The sequence below is a fragment of the Platichthys flesus genome, chromosome 18, assembly GCF_949316205.1.
Source record: "Platichthys flesus chromosome 18, fPlaFle2.1, whole genome shotgun sequence".
NCBI classification, from domain to species: Eukaryota; Metazoa; Chordata; class Actinopteri; order Pleuronectiformes; family Pleuronectidae; genus Platichthys; species Platichthys flesus.
In genome coordinates, this window is record NC_084962.1 from 19,911,512 (window position 1) to 19,938,742 (window position 27,231).

A 27,231-nucleotide genomic window follows, 5' to 3' on the forward strand; every position below is an offset into this window, starting at 1 on the left:
TTTGTGTTTACTGAACGGTCACTGACGTCTTCCTGTATTCTGCTACAGCCGTGGAGCTGGTGGAGCTCACCTACACCTCCCTTTCCAAACATGAGAGTACCTGTGGAAGTCTTCAGTGGTCATAAAAACTCAAACGGTATTTAGTTTGTCCAGTCTGGGCTACTGTAAAAAACATGGCTAGAAATGTTTGACTTTCAATTTCTGCCAAAAGATCCTTTGACCTAAAACTCTTTCACAGTGGACCTTTAATTTACAACCACTGGATTTGTATAAAAAAAAGTAGATGTTTATTATCACATACTTGTCTGAAAGTTCTGATCATTTCTCCATAACGACTCCAATCTGATAATAAAAAGTAAGCGGGTTTATTTTGGAAAAGTATACCTCGCCCCGGAAGTGCTTGTCCGTTGACCCCGTCTGACCCAGACTGGGTTTCCGGTGTGTGTGATGTCGGAGGAGTTGTGAATCAGCTGCTTGGATTTGTCTCCGCGGAGGAAACCAGCGCGTCTGCGTGTTTCTAACGCGTTTCAACGTGTTTCCTCGTCTGGACTCTGGAGTGAATGAAGCTGTTCGGTGAGTTTTACTCTGAAAACAGAGAAGGAACATCCGGTGTGTTCGCTAACGTCTGTTCAGGTGTCAAATGTCCGCGGCGGTAAACAACGCGCCTCTGCCAGCTTCCTGCTGTTTCAACCTCATACTGGTTCATTTTCACAGAACCAGTCTCACCAGCGTCTCTGAGGAAAAGTAAAACTCAACGTGGCTGTGACTTTATATCGGTAATGCTCTATTGTTAGCAGTTAGCATTTAGCATCCGCTAGCTCTGTGCCTCCTGTGTTCCAGTGTATCTGGGGATGTGTTGTCTTTACACCAGATGTTGTCGGTCGGTCGCAGGTTTGTGATTTTCATTAACGCCTGTGTTTGAGGGGCTGCGATCTCCTGAAGGTGTCGATGAAATACGATCCCATGACGCCACCGAGCCGCTGAGATGATCGCTGCTTCACCTGAAGGAAGCGGGTTCGACTCCATCCGCTGTCAAGCACCTGCTGTGCTTTAAGGAAATGCCCATGTTATCTGCTGATCATAACAACACACACACCGTTGTGTGAAAACATCCTTCACACCGGCGAGGTGGAAGCACGTGCGGTGTTTTTGTGAGGAAAGTTGATGAACCTGCTTTAAATGGACGTGTTGAGCTTCACCTGTCCTCATCGGTTTTTATTTTCTATTATTTTGCATGAATTTCATCATTCAATATTTCAGTTATCCCCCAATTAACTTTTTTTAATCAATACAAATCCTTATTGACATTTTTCCATTGTTACTTTTTGAATATTAATCACATTGGTATCTCTACCTCTCTAATTCACAACATGGGTCAGAGTGCGTATCAAAGTTAAAGTGTGGAAGAGCATTTCCTCTTCTACACTGAACATGGTATTGTGATCATAAGGAGACTTATCCTGTGAGTAACCTGCTGTAGATGAACAGGAGGAGCGACACGAGGACACGTGGAGCTCAACACATCCAGCACGTTCACCAACCACACCTTTAGTGTGTCTCCGCACTTCAGACACAGGCGCTTTGTGAAAATGAAAAAATCTGCGACCGACCGTCAACATCTGGAATGAAGACAACAAATCACCAGTTACCATGATCCCCAGTTAAACTGGAACATGTTGGTGATGTTTGTCGGCCCATAGGAAACAAACTCCACATGTTTGATGCTGATACGATGTCACAGCCATTAAAATTGTGGTTGTCAACATTCATGCTTAAATGTAAGAACCCTAAGAAAATGCACGGTTAGGCTTTGCGCCATTAAGTTGCAATTTTACCAAATATGAATTTGAAAAAAATGGAGTGATGATTTAGGAAACAAAGCGACCCCTGTGTGTGTTTTTTATATATCACTGTAACAGATAACCTCTGGAACCCAGATGGTACACACGTGAAGAAAATCATCACAGTTTCGTATCTCCTTGTTGTTTCCTCCAAATGTTTTTTATTGAAATATGAACTAAATATATACAAAACACACACAGTGAGCACACACAAGGGGAAACACTCTATATAAATGTTCTCAAGCCCATGGAAGGAGGAAACATGACAGGCAGTGATAAATTTAATATAAAAAAAATCCTATATTAGTTCCACAGCGAGGGAAATTGGCAGCAAAGAGGAAAAACAAAAAACATTAACTGTGTTGATTGTACAGTTTATAAGACAAAGAAGAAAAACCCAGAAGAAAAATAAGTTAAGAGCAAAGAGGTTCAGTTTGTATTCAGCTAATTTTATAGCTAAATAAAACACACTTCTTTTATATTGAATCAGATGTGACTGTGTCACCCGTCGACCATGAGTAACAGTCACCCCCTGCGACCACTTGCCTCTGTGTCGGAGATCGACCACATCCACCTGCTGTCGGAGCAGCTGGGCGCCCTGGTGCTCGGCGAGGAGTACAGCGATGTGACCTTCGTCGTGGAGGAGAAGCGCTTCCCGGCGCACCGGGTCATCCTGGCAGCTCGATGCCACTACTTCAGGTAACCGTGATCGTCTCAACTCTCCAGCTTCGTCTGTAACGTTTCTTTCCTCAGTCACGCTGCTGCTGTGCACACGTGAAACGGCTGCTCTTGTCATCAATAGAATTTAGAACCAGTCAAATATAAACAGATTTCTAGCAGTTACACAAATAATTTTCAAGCTGTGACATTTGATCTAGGCATGATCATTAAATACTGAATATCTTTCTTATTTTCTAAATGAATGTATATGATTGCTTTACTATGTAATTTAATGTTCATATTAAGATGAAGACACATTGTTTCTTGATGTGATTGGATGTGTTGGCCCTGGGGACCTCCTGTATTTCATCGACTTTCATGTGCTTGTTCTGGCTCCTTCAGGGCCCTGCTGTATGGGGGGATGAAAGAGTCCCAGCCCCAGGCGGAGGTGTGTCTGGAGGAGACACGGGCCGAAGCCTTCTCAATGCTGCTAAACTACCTGTACACGGGACGGGCCAGTCTCAGCTCCGCTCGTGAAGAGGTGGTGCTGGACTTCCTGGGCTTGGCTCACCGCTACGGCCTGCAGCCGCTGGAGGACTCCACCTCTGAGTTCCTCCGCACCGTCCTGCACACCAACAACGTCTGCCTGGTGTTTGACGTAGCCAGCCTCTACTCCCTGAGCGCACTCAGTGCAGCCTGCTGTGCCTACATGGACAGGCATGCACCTGAAGTGCTGAGCTCTGATGGTTTCCTCATGCTGTCTAAGGTAGGAAGGGGCAGGATCATGGAAGAGCCACAATCAGTGTCGTATCTGGTTCACTGTCATATTAGGATGACTAATTATTTCTCCATTTATGATTATATATTTATTAGAAATTTGGAATAAACTGGTAGTAAATATCTTCCATGCATTTGGTGTAACGTAAACCTGAGAAGCAGTGGCCTCTAGTGGCAGGTGAGAGATGTGCAGGACAGCACAGGTCCTGTCCTTACATGTTGGAGTGTTTGTAACCGCAGGACTGTAGACCCCGGATATGTTGCATCTGGTCCAAAGGGCTGATTCCCATGTGTGTGTTGACAGACGGCTCTTCTGACTGTGGTCAGCCGTGACTCATTCGCTGCCAGCGAGAAGGAGATCTTCCTGGCCTTGAGTCGCTGGAGTCGGCACCACGGGGAGGGAGAAGACACTCACGAGGTGATGTCGGCGGTGCGGCTGCCCCTCATGACCCTGACGGAGATGCTGAACGTGGTGCGCCCGTCCGGCCTTCTGAGCCCAGACGACCTGCTGGATGCCATTAAGACCCGCTCGGAGAGCCGCAACATGGACCTCAACTATCGGGGAATGCTTGGTCCGTGCCCTTCATCCTCTGTCTGCTCACAGTTACTACCACTGCTGTGGATCAGATCAAACATTCAATGCAAAATGTAATCGTGATAACTTCTGTTCTTTTTGTACAGTACCAGAAGAGAACATCGCCACCATGAAGTACGGAGCTCAGGTGGTGAAAGGGGAGCTGAAGTCAGCGCTGCTGGACGGAGACACCCAGAACTACGACCTCGACCATGGCTTCTCCAGGCATCCTATTGAGGAGGACGGCAGGGCGGGGATCCAGGTCAAACTGGGACAATCGTTCATTATCAACCACATACGCCTGCTGCTGTGGGACAGAGATAGCCGGTAAGTCGAGCTTGTCTCACTCTGCCACAAAAAAACAACTACCACAGTGGGATGTGAATTTTTGGACCCATAGTATAATTCTATCAGTTAATCAATGATATAAGCTTCTGTCCTGAGATCCCATCACAAGTGGATATATCTAAGTTTATTAGTTAGTAAGTTTTTTGCTGTTCAGCTAACCTCATTAAACGGACTGAATGGCTCTTTGTGTTCTGATTGGTGATTGAAGGTCGTACTCGTACTACATCGAGGTGTCGATGGATGAGCTGGACTGGGTGCGTGTTGTAGACCACTCCAAGGTCCTCTGCCGCTCCTGGCAGAATCTGTACTTCACGCCACAAGTTTGCAGGTAAACTGATTCTGAACACACAGACACACACACAAACACACACACAAACACACCATAATCAAATATATAATGTGAGTGTGGACGGCATTTTTTTGAAAGCTTGACCACGACCAGTGTGTTAAACCTAACGGGTTGTATCACTTTCCATCTGATGTGTTTTTTCTTTTTGTTTCAGGTACGTTCGCATCGTGGGAACACACAACACGGTCAACAAGGTTTTCCACCTCGTGGCTTTTGAATGCATGTTCACCAACCACTCGTTCACCCTGGAGGACGGACTAGTGGGTAAGTCGTCACTTCACCTGTAGTCTGTAGTGACTTCCTATGACGCTACAGTGTTGCTCTATATTTAATCTCTGCTCTGGTTACGGGCAGAGCAGCTAATTATCTGATATGTAAACATGCAAAACAACTCTTTGAACCTGTGCCTCATGTTCGCAGTGCCCAGCGAGAATGTGGCGACCATCGCGTCCTGTGCCAGTGTCATCGAGGGTGTGAGCCGAAGCAGAAATGCCTTGCTCAACGGCGACACGCGCAACTACGACTGGGACTCTGGATACACCTGCCACCAGCTGGGTTCTGGAGCCATCGTCATCCAGCTGGCTCAGCCCTTCTCCATCGGGTCCTTAAGGTAGATCCGCCCACGTTGTCAGCTGGAGCGAGAAACTGTTTAACGTAACACAATTACACCACAATCCTGGGAACAAACCTTTATCCTGTAACATAGACGGATTGCACTGGTGGCAAACCCAACTCACTCAGTAGAGCTCACACCTTTGCCAAATTTATCTCCTTATGAAACCCCATTAATTTCACTAGATGTGTCAAGATGGCGAAGTAGAAAACCAGTCAGTAGATGTTACTGAAGCTCTGTGCTCTGTTCAGGCTGCTGCTTTGGGACTGTGACGAGCGCTCCTACAGCTACTACATCGAGGTCTCCACCAACCAGCAGCAGTGGACCAAGGTGTTGGACCGCACCAGGGTGGCCTGTCGGTGAGGCTCCTGTCTCCTCGTCTCATTGCTTCCCTTTATCAGAGCCTTGATTCATTCCTGCTGTTTTCCATTTAGTCCATAACATTAAGAGAGTTAATCACCAGCTAGACAGGATTATAATCTGAGTTGTCTCTTCCAGATCATGGCAGACCTTGATGTTTGATAAGCAGCCTGCTTCCTTCATCCGTATTGTTGGGACTCATAATACTGCGAATGAGGTGAAAGCACATTTCACTGTGGCTGTCAGGCTTCTGTCTGTTTCTTGTTTTAATGCTACAGGAACCAGAACCCCACGCTGGAGCAGAATGTGACTATGTGACTGTGATCTCCCTGCAGGTGTTCCACTGTGTTCACTTCGAGTGTCCAGCCCAGCTCGACACAGAGGTCAAGGAAGGGAGTCCAGGCCTGAACTCGTCTGACTCTGACGCCGCCTCCCAGCATCCACGTCCCCAGCGACCCTCACGCACACACAGCCTGCTGCCCTCCCAGCCCTCCTCCCCCTCATCGTCGTCCTCACAGTCCCATCTCTAAGAGCGCCCTCGCCACCTCGCTGGAGGGTGCTGAGAGGAAGGGAGACCTCAGAATGCCATTTTTGCACAGCCTTCATCATCCAGACTGCACTGCTACAACGCCATTTAAGGCGATCGTCTCGTTGTCATAACCTGTGGTCATAAGTGCAACATTAGACACTGGTATATCTGTAGCAGAAGCGTTTAGGGCTCCAGTCTTCCTCTTAGTTTTGAAACTGAAAGTCAGATATTACATCCACTGGCCCGTGCATTTTTGTGAAGGTACTTTTTTAGCTACTAGAACTCAAGTTTTCTCCCGTCAAAATCAACTGTAAACTTTACTTCTCCAAAGGGTGAGGCACACACTGAAATGTGGTTTTACTGTACAGCCAAAGAGCAGTAAGACCAGGAGGGGAAGAGCGTTGTTATCAGAATTTTACGAGTTAGTATTTCCAAAAGAAGTGGATTTTATCCTAAAACAAGCTATTTTTTTAAGGAACTGTCTTAAAATGACTCTACTCACTTTTCATACCATCAAGCCAACGGAGTAGATGTCAAATATTTTTCAAACTGTGGAATTAAATCTTCGAAAGGTTTGCCAAAGCTGTGGAGCAGATGCTTTCTGTGGCATTTGTATGCAAATAGCACTTAATCCAATTATGCATTTGCATATTAAGTAATGGCTGTTTTAGTAATTGTGGACGGGCTTTCATACCTGAAACCAAAACTCGTGGTCCTCATCTGGTGTTTAGGTTTTTTTCATAGTTGAAATTCATACCTCAAGAAAAACCTCGCTAAAAACTTCAAGTTGATTCAATTTAGTGTCTTAATGAAGCATTTTAAGCACTTGAGTGGCTTAGCACAAATGATTGGGGAAATCAATTAGGTCGATGAAAATTGGCACTGACGGGCTCGGACCAAATTATATCTATATGCACTAGAGCTGCCTGGAAGAAAGTTCATATACAGTCGATGCAAGAGCAGCTGCCATTGGCACTTTACTTTACTCAAGTATACAGAAATAAAAGTTGCAGCTTGAGTCCTCTGACTGAAGTACAGTTCTGGAGCTCTGGGTTTGGTATCTTTCTGTTTTATGTTAAGTTAATTTGAACACGTCCTCGCTCCTGGACGTGTCTGTTTGTGTGTTTTTAAATTAAGCTATCAGTGCCGTGGTTTCCTTTGTGTCCTGATGTTGCACTTTTGAGTTGTCTCCTGTGTTTGATGTTAGATAATCTGAAATAGCTAACTACCGTGGGTGACACACTGATGTTTCTATAAACCTCCTTCGGTCATCCCTTTCTATGTTTTAGAAGAAGTTGAATGAAGTTTTCTTTAATACATAACCAGAGAAGTGAAATAGGACTTTGTTTAGGTAACACTCCCCCCTACCCCCCTTTACTCACTTTGTGTATAGTTTTACCTAATAAATATATTTGTTTGACCATTGACATGCGATTGCATTTCACTGCCTCTGGTTCCGTACATTGCCTGTTGGAAATGTGATCACGGAAACAGCTGACATAGTTTATGAATGTGCGGTGTCTGCTGAGTCACTGCTGTTAGAACAAAGTGGAGATAGGATTTGATAGGAGCAGCTCAGTGATCGATACCTTCTGTTGAGCTTCTGTTACAGAGCGACAGGTTCATCATGCTGCAGGAAGCTCTTCAGGCTATTTTCATGTGTAATACTGCCCTCTGAAGTTTTTTGTCATGAAACATTTAAAACAAATTGAGCTCAGATTGTACTTTTGTCTCGTTATTTGTTCGTCCTAGAAGTAGAAAGAGAGGAGGATTTTAATATCAGAGCATTGATTCGATTCACAGAGTGGAAACAGTCTTAGAAGTCTGATATATCTAGAATGTCCCCTGTGACCTCAGACTCATCATCCTCACGTTGTGCTCAGTTTAAACATTAGAAATGTATAATAAATATAATATTTATAATTCTTTATTGTATTCTTTTCTGTTTAAGACATTTTTCCATCCTTAATCTATTTCAGGATGGTTTATTTTTTCCATTTTAATGTATGAATTACATATTAACGCACATTTCTTATATTGATCGGGTCATAAAACAACTTATACAGGATTTGAGGCATTTTGAAGTCGCTCAAGTCTTTCAACTTTTTAGTTTTATAAAGAGAGTATGGTTGGTGGTTTTATTTGCTTATTTTTTTTAATATTCTATATATAATATGTTCCAGGTTCATGAAGGAAGAACAACATGGATCATGTTTGTGTCTTGTTCGTCTCGTGATGAAATATAGAAATTTCTGCTTTGATGTCATGTTTATTTTTACCCGTTTCGAGGTCTTTAAAGTTTTTAGTTGTATAAAAAGTTGTTGTGTCGGTTCTCTGTCTGTGGTTTTATTTAAAATGTATAGAAAGCCACGAGTCCGGTTCCTTTACGACAGAACATGGGTCCACATCAAAGCAAGTCGTGTTTGCGGCTCATGGTTTCCTTGGTACAATATTGACACTAGTGCTTTGATGGACGCGTTTCCGGTGCACGGTTCCCGGAGACTCGACGTGTGAGCAGGGGTGGTCCTGGAGCTCGGAGGGGAAGGCCTTCCTCGATCTATTTATTTTCGCTCTTCTCTCCCCCCCCCCCACGCATTTCACGTCGATGTGTGTGTTTGGTGAACGTGCTGCCGGACGCTGCTGGATCTCCCGGAGCCGTTAGGTGTCGACTCGAACCCCGGGTCGCCCCCGTCGCTGAGCTCGCCCGTCGAAACGTCCCGACGTCCAGCTGATCGCTTCTCCGGGACTCGTTCGATTCCTCCGCTTCCGACGCTCGGTTCCGCTCGACCGGAGGATTCCTGCGGTCCGCTCCGCCTCAGGCCCGTGGACCGTGACACAAAGAGGACATTTATCCGTGTTTGTGGATCGTTGCCCCCCCCCGGGATCGACCAGGCCCCGGACTCATCCTCCAGCCTCGCGTTTCCTCATCGCTGCTTCCCTTGTGTCGGAGCCATGGGAGACACCAGCGAACGAAGCAAGCCCCCGGGGCTCCCTCCGCGGTGCCCCTGCGGATTCTGGGGGTGAGTTTGAATCCCGATTCCGTGTGGATACGAGCCGGATGGGACGAGGCTCAGCGGGTCTCACCCAGTCCGAACCCATTGTTGTTGTTCTGCTGTGCAGGCCGAGGGTGGGGGGTTGGGGAGTTAGCTAATAAATAAACCTGCTAGCTTGAGAACTAGCTTGTCAAAGTTCCGGTTCTAGAGGCTGGAGCGGCCGGTTCGAGCCGGGACGTCGTGGTTCGAGGCGGACTCGGGGGCTCGGGAGGCGACTGACCGACACACATGATTTATTACCCGAAGGTTCCCTTTCAAACCGGGTTTCTGTGCCCGAGCCACGGCGGAAAGAAAAGCGGCTGATAGCACGTTAGCTTGTTTAAACTTCTCCTCGAACCGAGCCGTGCTCATGAGCTCCTGGGTAGTTGTAGGGGGTTTCACACCTTTTTACAGTCGCTCTGGGTGTGGGTTAGAAACCGGATGTGATTCACTCACGTCTCCGTTGCTGGCACCAGAGAGAAGTGACTTCATGCAAACCCTGATTTAACAGCGACACTGAAACGTGACTGTTTCTGCTTATAGGCTCATAACAGCTGATAACAACTGTGATAAGACCACTGCCACCTCATCACTGAGATCAGCACAGACACTGTCTGTGATACGACGTACAAAGAGGACCGACACACAGGAATACAGAGAGTCAAAGACGAGAAGCAAATTAGCACAGTCATTTAAATTTAAAGATAAATGGTATAAAACAAAATCTACATGAAAATCTTCATCAATAACGGCCTGGCAATTAAAATCCATTCTGCGAAACTACATTTTTTTATGGCAGTGAGGTTTCAAACTACCGACAGTTTCTTCAGTTGGCTGGCAAGTCCCTCAGGGCTCTGCATTTTGCCACACAAGTTTTATTATATATGTTAATGAAGCTAGTGAGGTATCCACGGTATTATTACAACTATTAAACTCAATTTATGGTTTGGGGGAATTTGAAAGAGGGATGATCCATTTCAAATGCTTATCTGTGGAGTTAATATAATATAGACACGGTGAGGTCCAGTTATACCATTTACAAACTGCTTCACAGAGAGGAGAGATATAAACTGGGAATGCAAATGTTTAAAGACAAGAAGCAAACGAACACACTGTCATTTAAAAGTGCGTTAGCCATTGTGAGGTGGTGATAAGCTCCTATTGTGTGAAATAACAACCTGCTGGATAACAGCAGTCCTGAGGTATTAGCTGTCAGTTGACTACCAACCCCTCCCCCAAGGTCCAGCCCCTTGTTGCCTTCACTTTATGGTGTCCTGTAGGCAAACTGGGACCAGTAACCCACCTGTCAATGTCAGGTGACACAAATGGCAGCAGCGTTGTGTGTTTACAGCCCTGTGCTCAGAATAACACCTGGCCGGGGGGCTGCTTTCAGCCTGTCCCACACAGGCTCCTCACACATGTCTCTGAAACTCAAGGCCTCTTAATAAGATCTTGAGTACGGTTCGGGAAGGAGTGTTGAAGGATTCAGCATCGCAGCTCTTTGCTTCCCCGTCCACTGGCAGCTACGGTGATGCACATCTTCTAACACTGAATCCAGGGTTTTTGTTTAACCTGTTTGTTCGTATCAACGTTAAAAAGACTCAAGACTTAAGATCAAGTTTACACCAATCTGCTGAGAGTATGAAGGTCGACACCGGGTGATTTGATTTACTGGTTCCTCCTCTTTAAGAGAAGCTGTTTCTCATCAGTGAATCACCTGGATGAAATGTAACCTGAGGAACATGAGAACTAGAACGACACTTGGTGGAGTTTGTAGTCAAATCTCCACCAAAGTGCACACCCGCATAAATATCAATCCCCTTAACAAAGGCTCTTCTACCTTTTTTATCTGAATCTCTTTCGGACAGTCTCGTCGCACTCTCGTGAAAATGTAAATCAGCATTCTAATAATTTCCTAGAGTTTCCTCTCCCGTCCTGCCTTTTCATTGGTCAGGTGTCGAGTTAGCAGTTTATTAGGATCGGCTCCACAGTGTGAGAAACCAAACCGTCCTGTCTTAGTCCTCAACAGTCTCCAAGCTGTGGTTAGTGGTGGTTTAACATTAGGACTGGACATATTTTCCAAATCTGTATCTGCAGCTGTATAATTATATCAACAATAAGACAATGGCAGATTTGTGTCGACACCAAAGTCCAGTCACTTATTTCTTTGCTTCCTGTCAACAGAGTTTAATCCATTTAGAGTTATTGATGTATCTGGGTGACTCACAGGTGAAGTGACTGTAACGGGTAGAAAACCACAGCTCCTTGGTGAAGCTGAAAACATTCTGTGCAGGCTTGTCCTGCTGCATTAGTCACATAGCTCCTGTAGGAACAATGACCTGAATACCCTACAGACTTCCAGCGTCTATTGCCTATTGACAGGACTCACAGCCGATAGAAACAAGCCAGCCCAATGTATTGTGGTGGTATGAACGTTAAAGAGAGATCCAGAAGCTGAGGGAAAGACGTGGTATACCTGCAGGAAAGGTGCTGCCCACCACCAAGAAGAGCAGGAGCAAAGTTCCAACGCACTTTGTGTTTGAGGAGTAAAGGAGAAAAATTCTGCTCATGTTCAGGATCAGGATTTTAATCAGTGTTCTCAGGTTTTCATGCTCTGATGTTCAAAAAGCATATTGCTCTCCTCAGACTGTCCATTGCTGCTGCTCCTATTTTCAGCCTCTGTCTCAAACCCATTTATTTGTTATGGGCTGAAACTTTTATTTGAAAGAATTAACAATGTTGAAAATTTACATTTATGTCTAAATTTGACATAAAAGTGTATTTCTTAATTAAAGTTTTATACATTAGGTTGTATTTGTGATTTTGTCTTAAATTTGAATCGGTGAAAGTCCTGTTGAGGTTAATCACAAATATATTCTGTCCTCTCTCCTCAGGTCCAGTAAAACCATGAACATGTGCTCCAAATGTTTCGCTGGTAAGTGCCCACTCTTAATGTTTGTTTAATCAGAGCAATGTGACAAAAAATGACTGAAGTATAGATCGATATTAATTTATACATTTGAATGTAGGGAATGTGATTTTCTTCAGTGCGTCAGACAAAGAAAAAAGCCCAATTGAAGTTTTAAAATGTCAAAGGCAGCATTAAGTTTTCTCAGTGTCCTCTCCAGTCTGGTTTGGCTGGAGGGTGCACTTCAGCCCTGTGGCGGCCATGTCAACCGGGGAGTACAGCAGACAGCGAGGACCTTAGGGCCGCAGCATCGAGTAGAGCATCACAGACAGCTGTAGAGCATCACAGACAACTGTAGAGCATCACAGACAGCTGTAGAGCATCACAGACAGCTGTAGAGCATCACAGACAGCTGTAGAGCATCACAGACAGCTGTAATGCTCAGAATAGACACAATACGCTGGAGTACTGCGGCTGAGCAGAAGTGGGTTAGCCCACATGTGGAGGAGAAACTGAAATCTAGGCTGAACTCCCTCACCCTCCCGGAGGAGGAGGAACAGAGACGGCATCTTCATGGATCAATAACGTCTGAGATCGTTATACAGGGAGGGTCAAAGTGCAAATGTGATGGTGTCACACTTTTACTAAATCAGAATTGGCAGAGTGAACTTGTTGTCATGTATTTAACTCAGTTCAGAGCCAGGACTGTTTCTAAAAGTTTATGCACAACTTTCTCTACAGTACAGATGTTTTTCCTTTTTCCCTCAGCTCTCTGTTTCCTATATACTGATAACATTTTTTTATCAAGATCCAGGAATTATTATCTTAGAAACCGAGTAAAATGTTGAACATCCTCATTGACGATGTTTCAAAGAACGTGACTTGAACCTTATCACATCCCTCCGACGAGTTTTCGTAGAAATGCGTCCTGTGGTTTTTGTGTAATCCTGAAAACAGACAAACAAACAAATAGGAAACTCTGTCAATGACCTTCTGATTGACTTGTCGGCTGTGTGTTGTCACTTCCTGTATCCGCCGGTTAATGTATCGTGTTATGGTTATAATCTTAACCTTCACAAGTTGACGACCTGTCTTCTACGTGTGTTCTTCCAGTCTCTCATCCGTCTGTCATGGACTAATTCAGACATTCGCCTGAGTTCTTACTAGCGGGCCGGCAGTATAAACAACAGAGCAATTGTCTCGGACATTTGTCCTCTTACATACAGCCCAATAAATCCCTCCTTAACTGATAAGTCATGAAATTACTGATAAAAATCCAAAGAACTGTCTGTAACTAGTGACGTGGAAAATGCCCACGTCACAAGTGCCTCGGCATAAAACGCTTCTTGTCAACTTGGCACATTAAACCATAGATTATACAGCCTCAACTCTAATGGTTCAATGCTTTCAGACCATGTCACCCTTTTCCTGTGTTTGAATGTTTCTCTCTAATCCCACTCTCTGTCCCTGACCACAGACATCCAGAAGAAGCCGCCAGGAGAGGACTGCACCCCCACGCCTATCCAAAGCACTGGGAGTAGCCAATCAACCATTTTCAGTAGCGAGACGAGCAGTAGCAGTAGCCAGTCCCTATTGTCGTCGCCGCCCCCTAGCTCTGAGAAACCATCAGCCGAAGAGCCCTCGCCATCGTTTCCCAGCACGAGGGAAGGTGAGTCGGACGGATTTAATACTAACATTAAACCTGCTTGATGTCCAAGTCAAGTAGTATTCTGTCATTTATAGTATTTTTGGAAGTACGGTGTTGGAATAAACGTTTTATTCTGTCTGACACGTCTCTTCATTTACATCTGCAGGCGCGTCGTCCACAGACACAGCCCAGGGCACCCTCTGCACACCCACAAAACGTCCACGAGAATCAGGTACAGTCGGCCTCTCCTCCCTGCGGGGGTTCTGTGTGAACTGTCCCACTTCGAGTGCTAACCATTACTCCTGTGGTGTCTTTGCGCAGCCTCGGGCTCGGAGAGCGAGGCGACGCCAGAGAAGCGGCCTCGGGCAGACGAGGAAGAGGGGGGCAGCGAGGAGGCCCGCGGGACGCCCAAGCAGAAGAACCGCCGACGCTGCTTTCGCTGCCAAACCAAACTAGAGCTGGTGCAGCAGGAACTGGGCTCCTGCCGCTGTGGTCAGTTACAACACTTCCTTGTCTCTCAGTCATGTGTCAGAATGACCCCAGAGGGTGCACACGCTTCATCCAGCAGCACTTTCAGTGTAGCTTAACTCAAAAACTGAATCTACCACTGCTCGGTAGCAGGACCTGCATGTCAGCCCCTGGGTTTGTTCTCACATTTAGGCTACATCCACACTTATGTGTTCTTGTTTTGAAACTAAAACGATCTCTGTGCACAAAAGCATCTGAGCTCTGCATCAGTCTTTACTACACACTGGAGTATATCGTGTGACCGTTCACGTACATTTGGCAATGTGTGTGTGTCAGTGAAAACAGGAAGCAGATTGTGTACTCTGCAGCTGGTTGCTTAGTTGTCTTTTCTTCTGAGTGATGACTGTTACTGACAGATGTTGTTGGCAACGTTTTGCTTGTTCGTCATGACGGACGAGAACCGATCGTCAAAAAGATGCTGATGACATCGTTTCCTGTCCAGACTGTGAAACAGCCGCCGAGTTCTCAAACTTAAACAGGGTCCATGGAGATTCCACATTTCTCTGTTTCAGGTCGTGTGAACGATGTGTTTTAACATTAAAACGTAGTGTGGATGTAGACTCACATAAGTGCCTTTTTAATAGGTTTAACTAGTAAGGGCACAGTTATATCCTTTGTATTGTTAAGGGCCCAAGGATGTACAGTGTTGGAATCTGGTGCAATTTGGACACGTTCAATATTAACCAACTTTGAATAAGCAGGTGGCTGCAGAGACTCATCAACATAAGGGATGATATCGTTCACGACTACTAATGATTTTCCACTTTGGGTTCTGTGTTCTGAGTCGAGCTTGAATGAACAGGTGAACAGCTGTTTGTGCAGCAGCAGGTCTTTGCTTCAGGTTCTGTGGCCTGAGTCCAGCAGCAGCTCCTTATCACTGCAGGTCACTTTGACAGGTTCTGAATTTTACAGTCTCCATATAATCCTTTTAAATGATTCAAACACTAAACAAGCAAACACAGGTTTTTATGATCCTGTTCATTTTTGTTTAGATTTTTGTAAATTCTAAAAGTAAGAAAAGCCACGAACTTCCCACTTTTGGGAAATGTACTAAACATGTGTTTTGTAGCACAAACAAAATATATGATTTTGAAAACCTAATAATTAATTCAGATTCAGATTTTTGCGTAGGATGGATGTAATATACCTTTTAACACCTTTTCTGAGTCCCTGATGCACAGGTTTGCAGATGATTCGCTGAGCTGCACTTCATGATTACAACTTTTTTCAATTACCTAAAGTTTTTGTTGGTTTCTCTTTTTTAATTGGACAAGAGAAGTTTTGCAAATCGGTTGAAGAAGTGAGTAAAGACATTGTTTCTGTCTCTTGTGTTGTTGGTGAGGTGAAACCACTGATAAAATTCCTCCCATATGAAGCAGGAGCAGCAGAACCCGAGTCTGCGTCACTGCCTCCCTCACCCCTTTGTGTCTGTTTCCCCCGACAGGCTACGTGTTCTGCATGCTCCACCGTCTACCTGAGCAGCACGACTGCCTGTTCGACCACCTGGGCCGCGGCCGCGAGGAGGCCGTCCTCAAGATGGTGAAGCTGGACCGAAAGGTGGGCCGCTCGTGCCAACGCATCGGGGAGGAGTGCTCCTGATTGGTCACGCCGTGGCCAGCCATCCAGTGAAGAGATGAGGCGCTTACTAGGAGGAGGAGGAGGAGGAGGAGGAGAAAGAGGAGGAGGTGGTGGTGGTGTAGGGAGAGCGAGGAGGAATGACAAAGGGGGTGATGGTGGGAGGGAGGGGGGGTGGGGAGGGAAGAAGAAGAAGAAGAAGAAGAAGAAGAAGAGGAGGAGGAGGAGGTGGAGGAGGTGGAGGAGGGAGCACGGTCGTAACATCCTGCATCTGACCTGACGATTCTGGATCTGCGCTTGACGGCGCCCTGTTGTCGACCCCGACTTCTCACCCGGAGCGTCTGTGCGGACTTGGCTCTGGGCGAGGCAGTTTGGGGCCAACAGGGGGCCCCCCCGGTGGCTGCCCGTGGAGTCACGTTCAGTATCGCATGTTCACACACAGCCTTAACCCCCCCCCCCCCCCCCCCCCCCCCCCCCGCCATCTTCAGAGGGGGGACGCCGCACAGACGGATCCAGTCAGACGTACATCACGCACATGGTTTCCTCCTCTTGCTCACGCTCCTTTTTTCCAGAACAGGAAGTTACGGAAAACGAACAGTTGTAGCGTTCGGCTGAACTGATCCGTTTGGATTCTCATTCAACTGAGTTATTGTTTGTTGATTTTCATTTTTCCATTTCTTGGTCGCGGGTGCGGGGTCCAGCTCTATCCCACGACCAGTCCTCAGGTCGTCATCAGGGGGTTGGAGTATCAAACCTGTAACCCCACCTTCCTCTCGTTTCGTTTCCTTCTTCCACCAACATTTAGGTCCATGCACGGCATCACCAAACGTTTTGTGCTCATGCATGGTACCAGCAGTGTATTTGTGCAGGTTTGAGTGTGTCGTACGGTAAAGTGAGGCAGTGCAAGGATGCTGTCATGGTTTGATTTCTTTCTGTTTTTCATGTGGCCGTCACGGTGATTAGCTTGTTTTTACTTCTACACCACGGCGTCGTGGAGGACAATACAGCCAATCCCTGCCTCTGCTCACATGGACTGTTGACAAAAAGAAAAAATACAAATAACTATTTAAAAAAAAAAAAAATCCACACTAATGGACAAGAGTAATAACTCAGATAAATCCTCTGTGTAGCAGATCCTCTCCCCCCCCCCCCCCTTTTTTCAATTTACTGAGTGGTACTGTTGTTCTTGGTGCATTCAGGGGAACGCAACTGAATTTTTGTATTCAAATGAAGAGTTCTTCTCCAAAACGTCATGTGTTCATTAAGACAAATAATCTAAAGTTCATAATGGATGGTTTCACCAGTGTGCGAAAGAGAATACATAAAATAACCTACTACCCTTTGAATAGCTCTATAATTTATTTCTTATTTTGTGTTTTTTTGAGAGTAGAATCAGGTGTCAGATCGGGAACATAATCATAAAGTATGAGGCGATGAAATCGGAGAGAGACAGGTTTTCAATCGGTGATGTCATATTGATACGCAGCACCTGCAAACGTTTGTTTTAAAGATGAGAAATTAACCAAACTCTGGTTATTGGGGAGATTTTACACCTGAAACCAAATTAGACAAAATAACACCAGACAGGTGTTGGTAAAATCTTTAAAATTTCGGTTAAGTAACCAAACTTCTATCGGTTCCTTCAGTCCTCTACTAACGAACCCGATGAAGTGCATGTTTTTGTTTTTATGATGTTTCTGTTGGACCCGGTCGGGGGGGGTTGCACGTCTTGTTGACACCACTGCTTCAAACTGCAGCTGCTCTCCGGGTCTGATGATGCTGCAGAAATGAAACGTGAATTCTCAAATTGAGTTGTTTCTCCCTTTTCCTCAGATGTTTAGTTTTGCTCTGCTGGACTCTGTGCTGTGCATATTGTTCAAATACTTCTTCCTTCCTTCTCCTCGAAGGGGCCGTTTCACCTCAATCAACATTTTTCTGTTTGACTTTTTCAAAGCCGATATTTGCTTCTTCGGATTTTAATTTGGTTTTCATTGTAGGCATATTAAAAGCTATTACTTTGCAGGAAGTCCTATTTGATTATGTTGGATTGCCACTGTTTCCTTTTTAATTTGAAGAACTCAAACATGAAGCAGTAGATTTCCTCGTTTGGAAGGAAAATTCGATTTAATTTCTTCTTTTGCAAAATAATTATGTAAACGTTGATGGAGGTGGACGTCCCTATAACCAGACACCACTTAACTATGCTAATCCTCATGCACACGTTATCGTCTCCTCTCTCCCTCATCTCCAACCACGCCCCCTCCTCCCCTCTTCTCCAATAAGAACACAGCGAAGGACAAAGGGAGTCAAGAGATTCTGGCTGGTTCTTGTTTTGATATTTGAATATTTGACAAAACATGTTCCTTTTTTTTCTTTTGTTTGAGTGCTAATGAGAAATGGAAGAAATTGAGTATCTTTCTGTACCTTTTAAAGAAAATTATTTAACCATATATCAGTTTGAGTTACTTAACACCCTATAGCATAGAGTGGCATATTTAGTTAAATGTATAAAAAAAAAGCAAGACCATAATTCTGTCATATTTTCTCCTTTAATTTTATCGTGTTCCATTTTCTGCTGAGGAAAATAAACTGGATTAGAGGATATGGTGTGTTGTCATGTGTTTCTTTTCCCCCATATTCATAATGTTTGAAAGTACAAATAAACCACTGTGGCTCTAAAATCTGCCACAGAACTGTGGCAGACTTCAATCCAGGGGAAAGCTAGTTAGTGGACAAGTATTAGGTTTTCAGGTTGCCTGCTGTATTGTTGTAAACACGATATTTTGAGAATGCCTTTATGGAATCTCCTCAAACTTGGTACAAATGTTTACTTTGAATCTCAGATTAACTGACTCGATGTTGGTGGTCAAAGGTCAAATAGACTTCTTATGACTCTGGAAGAAACATGTATGTAGACAGAAACTGGACTTTGTTATCACTAGATGATTGCTAGGCCACTAACGAGCAGCAGAACATTCAATTAAATAGAAAAGAAGTTGCTGAAATCATCACGGTTAATATTTATTATATATTTATACTTATATGTATAACTTTACTGCTAAATGTCTAAAACGTATTCTGCCCCTAAAAAATGTTATACAGCCAATGAACCCCTCCCCCCCCTTACTGAGCTATTAATACAATGGGTGATAATACATTTATTTTCTTTAGCACCTTTCACAGAAATAAAACCCACAAAGTGTTTCACACTAAAAATAAGCTCGTACAATCAATAAAATACAAAAGCAGTAAAAGGCAAACAAGACAATAAAAGCTTTGAACTATAAAAATATGAGACTGGAGATGAAAGTTAAAGAAGGCGACAGAAACAGAAAACTCAAGCTGCAAAAAATAAACAAGGGGACTTGAACTCCCCATGTTTTAAATGATTATAAAATGAGGAACAGGGTTCTCTGCAGGTAGAACCAACTGATTGGCTTCCACCTGAACAGGCTGCTTAGTGGTTAACTTTCTGACTGAACCGGCCAATCACCACGCAGGGTCCAACAGGAACACACCTGAAGAAAGGACTTCTCCCTCATCATCTCTTGTTCTCTTCTCTTGTTCTTCTCTTGTTCTTGTTCTCTTGTTCTGACCCTCCTGAGCTTTTAGTTTAAAAAGAGTTTGCCTGGAATGAAAAGGTGAATTTCTGCAGAAATAAAGCAGAGTTCTTGGTCCTGACATATTCGGGGGAACAGATCACGAGTCTGTGGACTTTGGTGCAGTTTACATGAAGTTAAGAACTGTTCCAGTTGATTGTATTTATCTGGCACAACACAAACTTTGAGCTTTATCTGTGAAGGAAGTTGTTTTCATTGGTTTGTTTGTTAGTTGGATTTATTAAAGTAGTTTTAATATCACTTCACTTTGACTGGGAGCCGTGTTCATGATGAGATGTTGAGTTTTTCTTCATGTATTTTCTGCAGTATTATTTAAATATACATTTTTTAGATCGATCAGTAGCCGACATTACTCAGTGTAAACAGTAGATGGCGCACTCAGACAGTAAAGGCAGAGATCAAAGGAGCAGTGTCATCTTTGCTCCTCGTGTCTTATTAACGACACTACGATGGAAGCAGTGGTGATGAGTTAGTGAAATAAAATGTTGGGACGTTTTCTTCTGTTTTTGTAACGGCAGCAGAAGAAGGAAACTCTTCCTCTTCCTCTTCCTCTTCCTTCCTCACCTCGTTGTATTCCCCTCTTTCTTCTCACACCTTCTTTCTCTGACTTCTCTCCTCTTATTTTCCTCTCATCTTAACACTAAAAATCACTGATGCAGATTAATTTGACACTTTATCTGTGTGTAGCATCTTGTTTAGATCGATGAGACAATTATGGAAATTAGATTTTCCTTAACTGTATGTAAGTCATTTAAATTATTCAGTAAGAATGATGAACTCTTCATTAAATGTACGATATGAATATATATTTTTACCTGTGTCATTGAAATTCATAGAGTCACTGTCTCATGCACACTCTTTTTCTATTCCACATATTCTATAGTTATGATATTCTCATGTCCTCTCCACGTGGTCCTGTCTACCGGTAGGTGGCGCTCCTCTCTCTCGTTCCAACCTCCAGGATGGTCCAGGACTCCCTCACCGTCACACACACACATACACACACGCCGTTTCACGCGCACAGACACACGCACGCGCGGCTGTCAGGGAAGCGCTCGAGCTGCTGAGTTCACACACGGAGCGTGTGAGAGGCAGCGCGTGCACCTCAGCCTCCGCTTCACCGCCACCGGGACCGGAGCCGCTCGCGCCGTGTGTAGGAGGAGTTGTTGTTGTTGTTGTTTGTTTGTTTGTTGGTGTCATGAGCTTCTGACAGCGGCTCCAGGCGCCGCCGGCTCCTCCTGAGCGGAACATGAAGCGTCTCTGTCGGAAGCTGGCGGTGACCGTGGCGCTGCTGGTGTGGCTGGGAGCGCTGGTTTACCTGCTGGTGCTCAGCCGGAGGAGGCTGCCGGAGCTGGGGGCCGGGGCCGGGGCCGGGGCCGGGGCGGGAGGAGCCGGAGGAGGAGGCGGAGGAGAGACGGTCAACAACCAGGTGAAGTACAGACTCCTCCACCCCGCGCGTGTGTGTCAGTGTGTGAGAGAGTGTGTGTGTGTGTGTGTGTGTGTACTTGTATGTGTGTGAAAGAGAGAGAGTGTGTGTGTATATATATATTTGTGTCTATGTGAGAGAGAAAGGGTGTGTGTGTGGGTGAGAGAGAGTTTGTGTGTCCGTGTGTGTGTAAGAGAGAGACAGGGTGTGTTTGTGTGTGCGTATACTTGTGTGTGTGTGTGTGTGTGTGTGAGAGAGAGAGAGAGACAGTGTGTGTGTGTATAAACTTTATTTCAATTGAAAAACCCATATATAGAACTTGAACTAAGAAAATAAACAACAAAAACAAACATCAATACACTTTTTCTTCTTTGTCAAAATCTAAAAAATACTTAGAGTGAAGTTTGACTGATTACAGACTGAGTTTATTCACATTGCAGACAAAAAGCCAGATGATAGTGAGTTTTCATGACGAGTGGAAAAGAGGCTTTAGTTTCTAAAGTTAAACCAAATAATATAAAGCTGCATCAACGTCATGTAATTATAACAATTTTGGAGCAAATGAGCCTAAACATTAATTTGTGAATTGGGAATCCAGTCGGTAAACGTATAATAAGTGTGTGTCGACAACACAGATCCTCACTTTGTCTGAATCTTGAGAGGCGCCTTAATTTCCTACGAGTGGGAGGTGTTTTTCAGACGCTGGATAATTCCGGCATTGAAGCTTAATCTGCTGCGGCTTTCATTGTAACTTGACCTGGATGAGATCCTCAGCTAAATGCCTCCATATAAAAAATTCCAAATGTAATTAAACTACTTAAGTTGTAGGGGTGGAAGCAGCTGCAGCCACTTAGCTGAGCAGGAGAAGAAGAAGAAGAAGAAGAAGAAGAAGAAGAAGAAGAAGAAGAAGAAGAAGAAGAAGAAGAAGAAGAAGGGAGAGGCGGTCTTGTCTTGTGTGGACTTGTTCTGTGAGATGTGAACGCACAAGCTAATTAGAGAATCACATTCTGCAAGACTATGTGTGTGTGTGTCTGTGTGTGTGGGTGTGTGTCTGTGTGTGTGTGTGTGTGTCTGTGTCGTTTTCAAGTCAGGACACACTGGAGGTAACACACCTTGGCTAATTCCCGAGCCAGATACAGACTTGCCAACTCAATCCTGCAGTTTTTCACACCCGGTGTAGAACGTGTCAGCAGGTACAGCTGCGTGTCTCATCATTACCCAGAATACAGTCTGTTCCTATCATAACATAAGAAACATAAACTGGGCTCTTCCTGGTGCAGCGGTTTATTAAAGTACTTGAAACGTGGTACAGTTTTATAGAGAGTCACTCAGTGGAGCTTCTTCCTCCAACATTCTAGATCTGCCTCAAACTCTAATGAGATCTTTCTTGACTGTTCCATTGTTGGTTGTGCACGTCAGCTACAAGTGCGGTGAGGAGAAAGTGTGTGCGGTGGTTTTGCGTGTCCGTGTGAGCCGGGGCCGAGGATGTGTGTACGTTTTGTCAGGAGTAGTCGTGTGTGGCACCGTCAGCATTCAAATGCTAATTTAGAATTCCCATTCCTCACAGGATTAGCCTGCACTCCTGTTTACCTAGAGCCCCCATTCCTGTACTACACACACACAGGCACACACGCACACACGCACACACAGACACACACAGGGAGAGAGTCTTTTGAAGCAGCGTGGTTGGAGTGTGCCTGTGTCCTCAGGCAGCTTGGCAGGGGGTCTTTATGGAGTTTCTCCCGTCAGAAGTCCAGACGTGGAAGAGGAAGAGATCTGTTGGTTCACTGAATATTGAAGGACACTCCGCCTCCCTCCCTGTGTGTGTGTCTGTGTGTGTGTCTCTGTGTGTGTCCGAGGGCAGCACTTGGTCAGATTTCCAGGACGGCCCAGACAGAAACGATTCACTCGTTTCGAGGAATCACGGTTATTTTCTTTATGTGTCGTCCCAGGAGCCGTTCACGCGTGTCAGCAGATTGTTTCTCTTCTGCTTCACGTGACACACACAACGACTGGAGGTTTGTGTTGCTCTGTTGTCGGGTGTTTTGGGTTTGTGCTCCGCTTGACCCACAACTTTGAATTTTGTCAAAAAAGGTTTTGTAAATCAGAGCTCGACTGATTCATGTGTCGGACGATATGAGATTTTTCACATGTGCCAAGCAACTCAAATCTGAAATGTTGTAAGATCTATAACTAAACATGAGAAGACCATATGACACAGATCTTGGCTCTCTATGGAAACTACAGCCAATTATGGCAGAGTGGGATCAAAGGTCGTTGAGGCTGTGACGTCGCAGGTCAAAGTTCACCAGCTCCACGCGTAGCCAAGTGTACTCATAAAATATGACCTAGAGTCAGAAACAAATAAAACAGACTAAACCGAGGCATGGGGAAGCTGACAGCAGCTGATAATTCTATTTTTAAGGAAGCATCCAGGCACAGCAGGGAAGTGTCCATGAATCATAACCACACGTTTTTAATTCATTTATGCATGTATGTACGTTTGTGTATTCCAAAACGTAAAAGAAATAACTCAAAATAGGCGTCAGAGGATGATTAAAAGAAAACTATGTGAAAAAAAATAACCAGTGACTCCAAACCTCGCCCAGTTTGACTTGTTCGATTCTTCTAACTCGTCATCTTTCCATTTCTTACTTTCCGTCTCACTTTCATTTCTCCACGAAACAAGATCGATGCTCCAATCACTGAGCTCGCCTCGTGTGTCACAGCTGCTCCACGAGCCGAACACACCGACATGCCGTGCACCGCACTGCACCGCACATTAACACACACTGCCCCGCACATTAACACACACTGCCCCGCACATTAACACACACTGCACCGCACATTAACACACACTGCACCGCACATTAACACACACTGCGTGCACACCCGCTGCTGAAATTATTCATTTTCCCATCTTATGAAATGCAGTTATTGTTCCTTTCTCCGTCCCTCTCCCCATCAGGAGGCATTCACACGGACAAGAGGACAGGGAAATGAGTTTTCAGATCGACTCCCAGCCCGGGAAAAATAATAATAAAAATAAAAATAATAATAATATAGATTATAGTGGGCTCTGTGTACAGAAGGGGCCAAAAGACACTGGCCTCATGAGACAAAGGAACCCGACGGTGGTCCAACAGTCACAGCCCAAAGAAAATCATGTATTTGACTTTATTGTCTCATTTATCAGAATTTGTGTTGACTCCAGCCTTTTCAAACCTTTTATCAAACGGTTAAATTAAATTAAAATGGACCAAATGAGCTCCTGGAGATAACAAATGTTCAACTGACCTCATTATAACGTTTGAATTTATTTCACTTCATTTTCCCTTTCACTGTCTTTTTAATTATCCAGCTCCTGATATATAATAGTTGTGTTCCAGCTGTAACTCTTTTTTTAGAGCCTTTTGTTTTCTGCCTCAAGCTATTCATCACCTAAATTTTGAGTTTTATGTTGATTCTTTTCTAGAATATTTGCCTCTTAGTCCAAACATAGAACTTCCAGTGGAAATAAACCTGCAGCTCCTGAATAGTGAGCGTGACAGACACCTGACGATCGGTGGTCCAGGGGTCAAAGGTCACCGGTTGATGAGAAGTGCTTGTTGAGAAACGTGTGTGACAGCGACTCCGGTGATTTCTTGTTTTGCTCGTCTGTGGCTTTCAGCTAAAGGAACAGATATTATTCACAGACGGGCAATTTGCAATCACTGTGCCAGTCCTGCATCAAGAGGCACGTTTCCACCAAAAGCACAAGATCGTGTGCAACCCCCCCCCCCCCCCCCCCCCCCCACCTCCTCATCTAGCTCCTGTATATACGATTCAGACCCTCCAGGAAAAAAAAAACAGACAAGAATCAGCATAAATCTGATTTTTTTTTAAGTTGGGGATGCAGCATAATCAAGCATCTTTGACTGCGAAATGATCCATGTATACCATGCATGTGACACACACACACACACACACACACACACACACACAACCAGATAAACAGAGGTGTGGGGAAGCTGACAGCAGCTGATAATTCTATATTTAAGGAAGCATCCAGGCACAGCAGGGAAGTGTCCATGAATCATAACCACACGTTTTTAATTCATTTATGCATGTATGTACGTTTGTGTGCTTTGTTAATATGTGACAAACACACACGCACACACAAACACACACACACACAGACGTGTCTCAGGGTAACCGTACGTGAGAAAGACTTAAAGACAGATTATTGCTCCTGAGTTAATTCTGAAGGGCGCAGACTTCATTAAGTTCAGAACATGACAAACTACTAAGTGGCAGGAGAAGGTAGAACCTGATGTATGTGATCATATGATGCATAATGGATTTATATCAAGCTTTTGTTATGTTGCTAGTGAAGAAAATTATATATATATTGTGTGTGTATATGTGTGTGTGAGGTGAAGGGAGTGACTGTGAGAATAGGGTTGTCATTGTCTGCTGCCATTTGTGCGAGTGTGTACTTGTGTCTTTGCGCCGGCACGAAAATTGTAATTCTCACCTTGATGCATGTAGGATTGAGCCATCAATCTAGTTTACAGAGAGCGGAGGCTAAAATGAGGATGAAGAGAGTGGGAGAGAAAGATAACAGGGAGAGAGGGAGGGAGGCAGGGTGGCAGGGAGGGAGGGAGAGAAGGAGAGAAGGGGTGAACCAAAGAGGAAAGTCAAAAACTAAGAGACGAGTAAGAGAGAAAACAGAGGCAGACAAGGAAGAGGAGAGGAAAAATAATATGAGAGCGAGAGAGAGAGGATGAAGAAGAGGAGAGAACGTGATGCTGGATGACAACAGAAAAGAGAGAGAGACATAAATGGATAAAGTGCAGGGACAAGAGAAGAGAAAGTGTAGAGGGGGGGGGGCTGTGGGCGACAACAGAAACACAAGAAGAACAACGACAGGGAGACGACAGGGAGCAAATGAACTGGTTTAAAGGAGACAGAGCACAAGCTGTTTTCACTGTCGCCAGTCGTTTGTGCTCGATGTGTCGTTTCTTCTCGGTCACAGTCGACGTGTTAGCACCGGCTGCACCGACACCCGGAGAGTTAGAGCACCGGGAACGTTCTCCACCTTTAACCTGCGACTGCAGCAGCAATCAGTGGACACATCATGCATTAGGTTGAACAGGTGAATCTGTTATTTACACATCCGGTGATGACAGAGCAGCATGAGAGTCGAGTTCCTGGAGAATCTCAATCCTTCAGCTCAGATTTCTGGTTTCCACTTCCACCTCCTCCCAAGAGGAAGCTAAAATATCACCGGATACAGGCGACGCCCTCTTGCGCTCCAGACGTATATCCAGAATCTGTGCACACGCTCGGCCAATCACGAGTCGGTGTCAATCAAGATGTTTCGCCACGTTTACAGAGTTGAATAACTAATTAAAACCAAGCTGCCGTCATGTCGTCCATCTTTATTTACAGTCCCTGCTCCTGAGGGACTGATCTGGATCCTCAGTGATTGGTCGTCAGGATCGAGTAGGAAATAAAACTTGTGACCTAAATCTGTGTGTGACCACATCACAGCTCTGCCTTTATAATCTCAGTCTAATTCATTAGACGACATTTTGAAAGTCACGTTGGTTTCTCTTCTACGAAGCCTCGGAAAGACTTCGTCCTGGTCCTGATCCTGGTCCTGGTCCTATTCCTCTTCCTCATCCTCGTCCTCGACCTCTTCCTCTTCCTCTTCCTCTTCCTCTTCCTCTTCCTCTTCCTCTTCCTCTTCCTCTTCCTCTTCCTCGTCCTCGCGCTGCCTCTCTGTTGCTGGTGCTGTTGTTAATAGCACATAGATCTTCTCCATTAGCAGTTAATCTCCGTGCCAAGAGAGTGAAGAAAGAAATATTACCATGAGGATTTAAACCAGCGCTCCTCTATCTCCTTCTTCCTCCTCCACCTCCTCTTGCTGCTCGACTCTGGAAACGCAAATATTTCATTCTATCACTGCAACACACATAAAACACACACACACAAACACACACACGGGCGCAATATTGTGTATTTCCCGACTGGCCCTGCTGCTGTGGTTCAATAAAGAAAGGGATTAGATTGAAAGCTCTAAACTCTGCACACACACCTGTAACACACACAGACACACATATAAACACACACACACAAACACGCAGATGCGGATATATATATAAAAGCTGTTTATGTGTGTAGTGGAGCCTTTGAGTGGGTGTCAAAGTGTGTTTTGACAGAGAGGGAAAACTTTCCTGTTGTTATTGGTTTTATTACTCCTCCTGTTTGTTGTTTGATACCCTTTAATTGTGAATGTCTGTGTGTGTGTGTGTGTTGGTGTGTGTCCTAGTGTTGTGTGCGGTGCTGCTGTTTCAATTGGGGTCACATTTTCAAGCTTTTAATAAAGGGGGCAGTAATGCACCAAATAGCTGTTTACCACCTAAAAGTAGAACACGTAGCTAGTAGGTGTTAGCACG

General features: G+C 44.8%; 3 protein-coding genes across 4 annotated transcripts in view; all 3 read left to right on the forward strand.

Annotated features, from left to right (window-relative positions):
* The first annotated feature begins 273 nt into the window (after positions 1–273).
* Positions 274–7,768, forward strand: btbd9 (BTB (POZ) domain containing 9). Of its 2 annotated transcripts, none has more exons than XM_062411582.1 (11): positions 274–573; positions 2,332–2,540; positions 2,904–3,267; positions 3,583–3,850; positions 3,960–4,179; positions 4,409–4,528; positions 4,704–4,813; positions 4,970–5,159; positions 5,414–5,521; positions 5,661–5,739; positions 5,858–7,768. In XM_062411582.1, exons 2-11 carry the CDS (start codon positions 2,356–2,358, stop codon positions 6,050–6,052), a joined length of 1,839 nt encoding a protein of 612 aa, XP_062267566.1. In that variant the 5' UTR covers positions 274–573; positions 2,332–2,355; the 3' UTR covers positions 6,053–7,768. The 2 variants fall into 2 exon arrangements, with proteins under 2 accessions (XP_062267566.1, XP_062267567.1); XM_062411583.1 differs by lacking the exon at positions 274–573 and adding an exon at positions 621–776.
* A 784-nt stretch (positions 7,769–8,552) lies between these two features.
* zfand3 (zinc finger, AN1-type domain 3) lies at positions 8,553–18,346 on the forward strand. Its single transcript, XM_062411599.1, has 6 exons — positions 8,553–9,071; positions 11,978–12,018; positions 13,469–13,660; positions 13,806–13,871; positions 13,961–14,131; positions 15,612–18,346. The coding sequence occupies exons 1-6, from the start codon at positions 9,004–9,006 to the stop codon at positions 15,764–15,766; spliced, it is 693 nt and encodes a 230-aa protein (XP_062267583.1). The 5' UTR covers positions 8,553–9,003; the 3' UTR covers positions 15,767–18,346.
* A 2,058-nt stretch (positions 18,347–20,404) lies between these two features.
* galnt14 (UDP-N-acetyl-alpha-D-galactosamine:polypeptide N-acetylgalactosaminyltransferase 14 (GalNAc-T14)) overlaps positions 20,405–27,231 on the forward strand; it is a 91,535-nt gene continuing 84,708 nt past the window's right edge. Inside the window, exon 1 of the mRNA XM_062412022.1 lies at positions 20,405–20,791. Coding sequence (XP_062268006.1) covers positions 20,612–20,791 — 180 coding nt within the window. The 5' untranslated portion in view covers positions 20,405–20,611. The remainder of the gene's footprint in view (positions 20,792–27,231) is intronic.

What these genes read in the sequence shown, in the direction of transcription:
- btbd9 (XM_062411582.1), top strand. Translation starts at nt 2,356, where the DNA reads ATGAGTAACAGTCACCCCCTGCGACCACTTGCCTCTGTGTCGGAGATC. An exon ending in GCTCGATGCCACTACTTCAG is followed by an intron (nt 2,541 to 2,903) that starts GTAACCGTGATC and finishes TGGCTCCTTCAG; the next exon opens with GGCCCTGCTGTATGGGGGGA. An exon ending in GTTTCCTCATGCTGTCTAAG is followed by an intron (nt 3,268 to 3,582) that starts GTAGGAAGGGGC and finishes GTGTGTTGACAG; the next exon opens with ACGGCTCTTCTGACTGTGGT.
- zfand3 (XM_062411599.1), top strand. Translation starts at nt 9,004, where the DNA reads ATGGGAGACACCAGCGAACGAAGCAAGCCCCCGGGGCTCCCTCCGCGG. An exon ending in GTGCTCCAAATGTTTCGCTG is followed by an intron (nt 12,019 to 13,468) that starts GTAAGTGCCCAC and finishes CCCTGACCACAG; the next exon opens with ACATCCAGAAGAAGCCGCCA. An exon ending in AAAACGTCCACGAGAATCAG is followed by an intron (nt 13,872 to 13,960) that starts GTACAGTCGGCC and finishes GTCTTTGCGCAG; the next exon opens with CCTCGGGCTCGGAGAGCGAG.